Genomic DNA, 2,135 nt, shown 5'->3' on the forward strand with positions numbered 1-2,135 from the left:
TTCACGATTAGCAGTATATCTGTGTGCACCGTATATTCACTATAGACGGTAGATCTGTGTGCACTGTATATTCACTATAGGCAGTAGATCTGTGGGCACCGTATATTCACTATAGACAGTACATCTGTGTGTACCGTATATTCACTATAGACAATAGATCTGTGTGCACCCTATATTCACAATAGACAGTGATTACTTTTAAATGCACTCTCATATTCCACTATTATTCCAGATATGACAATATTCCCAATTCGAAAGCGTTCATGTAAAGATCATATTCCGTACAGATTTTCTGAATCACGCCTTATTCTTTATGGATCATTTTACAATTACAACATGTGTAATATGTCATTATTCAGGTTTTAGGACTATTCTATGGACATGTATACAGAGCATTCGGAATAAGCGAATTTCTGACACACAGCCTCTTTCCTGTTTACGACCAGCTCTGTGCGTTGAACACAAACCAACTAGCCAATAGTTTATAAAGCTGGAGTCGTGATGCATGTCCAAAACAAAAGAAGGAAAAACACACCTACTTTTAAACATTATAAAGGATTTGGATATCAACAGGTTTTTGGATATGTGCAAATATCACAATGCCGACCTTTTCAAGAAGGTGTTTGAAGGAATGAAAGAGGGAGGCTGTGTTCACACAGTCCAACAAGTCCTCTACTGCTGGAACACTTTGAAAAACAGATTCTCCTGCAAAGAATCAAATGGAAAATGCCGTTCCACTTTTCCATTTGTTGTCATGATAAACGGAACGTCAAACACAGAAGAGAATGACGTCGACGTGGGATTCACTGGCCCCGGTGATGGGATGTAGCATGGGCTCATTTTACATTCGTCGGAAAATGCACGGCTGCATGTAAAAGGGAATATTAGTGGAATATGAATTTGCTTTCGCCATGTAAAGAGATTATTAGGAATATTGTCATTTTCGGAATACGGGTAAAAAAACGGATTATTTGGTGCATGTAAACAAAGTCATTGAGCGCTACGTACATTGGAATTAACAAAACATAATGAGTAAAATAAGCAGTAATACCAAATTAAGACTGGAACCAGAGATTATTAGCATTATTTATTAATCTATCAATCATATTTTACAATGGAAAATTAATAATTGAATCTATAAAATATCAAAAAAGTGACAAATGTCCATCACAAGTTTTCTGAGCCGACTCTTTAAATGATGTGCACTCTGTCCAATACTTTGTGAAATCTACAAGTGGCTCTGTACTGCTGCTGCTGTTTTACCTGTTCAGGTCCTGCGCTGTTGCCATGTGGACCAACGCGGAGGTGCACTCTGGTCTTCCAGACCTGTTTGGACTGCGGGTCTCGGGCGTAGACCACCGCCACGTCTTTTCCACTTCCCACAAGGCTGAGGCGATGAAGGGTGTAGATCGCACCGTCCTCACTCACCCTGAAATCAGACGAGTCGCCAATCTGGAACCACACCTTCCCTCTACCGCAGTCCACGAAGCTCACTAAGAGAGAGAGAGAGAGAGAGAGAGAGAGACATCAGAAAGTAGAAAACCCACCCATCTCCTGCGTGACGTGCTGTGTGCTTTTCCATCCCTGCTGAACCATGTTCTCCTATTGTCATTTATCTTACTAAAATATGTTGTCAAGATTTAATTAATCCCACATGTGAAGCTACATTTCATGAACACTAATAGTAATGGGTGCAAAGAACATTTACATTTTTCAGATGTGCCATAAAAATGTTGCGATTGGTTTGAATCATTCAACCAGTCGTGGAAAATGTAGATTTATTCTAGGTGTTGGATTCAACCTCTTCCACACCAAACTGGGAAAACCATTTGTTTCCTTATTTAATAACTTCATTATTCCTTATGGATCCTTGAACACTTCGCCCCATCACCGGAGCTGGACAGAGGTTTTTTTTCTTTTCTTTTTTTTTAATTGAACCTTGAAACAACATCCTGGTACCATCCTCCACAACTCGAGACTCAATAGTCACCCAGCGGTGCAGCCTAGGGAAGTTGAGAAAGGTTCAACTTTTCAACTATGAAAATGTCTCGACATGTGGGAGCAACAACCTGGAGACGACCAATCCTGATCGTTTTGATTCCTTCAGGAAACAGAAGCACACTTGTGTTCATGTA

At 40.1% G+C, this 2,135-nt stretch overlaps 1 protein-coding gene across 1 annotated transcript in view; it reads right to left on the reverse strand.

The window, feature by feature from the left end:
- The window catches only part of LOC116400779 (cadherin-2-like), a gene marked incomplete at its 5' end in the record, with an annotated part of 54,419 nt that extends 52,907 nt beyond the window's left edge, over positions 1-1,512 (reverse strand). The window contains 1 exon segment of the mRNA XM_031878812.1: positions 1,264-1,512. Within this exon segment, the coding sequence (XP_031734672.1) occupies positions 1,264-1,512 (249 nt within the window).
- Positions 1,513-2,135: the final 623 nt, after the last annotated feature.

The sequence above is a fragment of the Anarrhichthys ocellatus genome, unplaced genomic scaffold, assembly GCF_004355925.1.
Source record: "Anarrhichthys ocellatus isolate YVR2014 unplaced genomic scaffold, GSC_Weel_1.0 scaffold204, whole genome shotgun sequence".
Taxonomy (NCBI): domain Eukaryota; kingdom Metazoa; phylum Chordata; class Actinopteri; order Perciformes; family Anarhichadidae; genus Anarrhichthys; species Anarrhichthys ocellatus.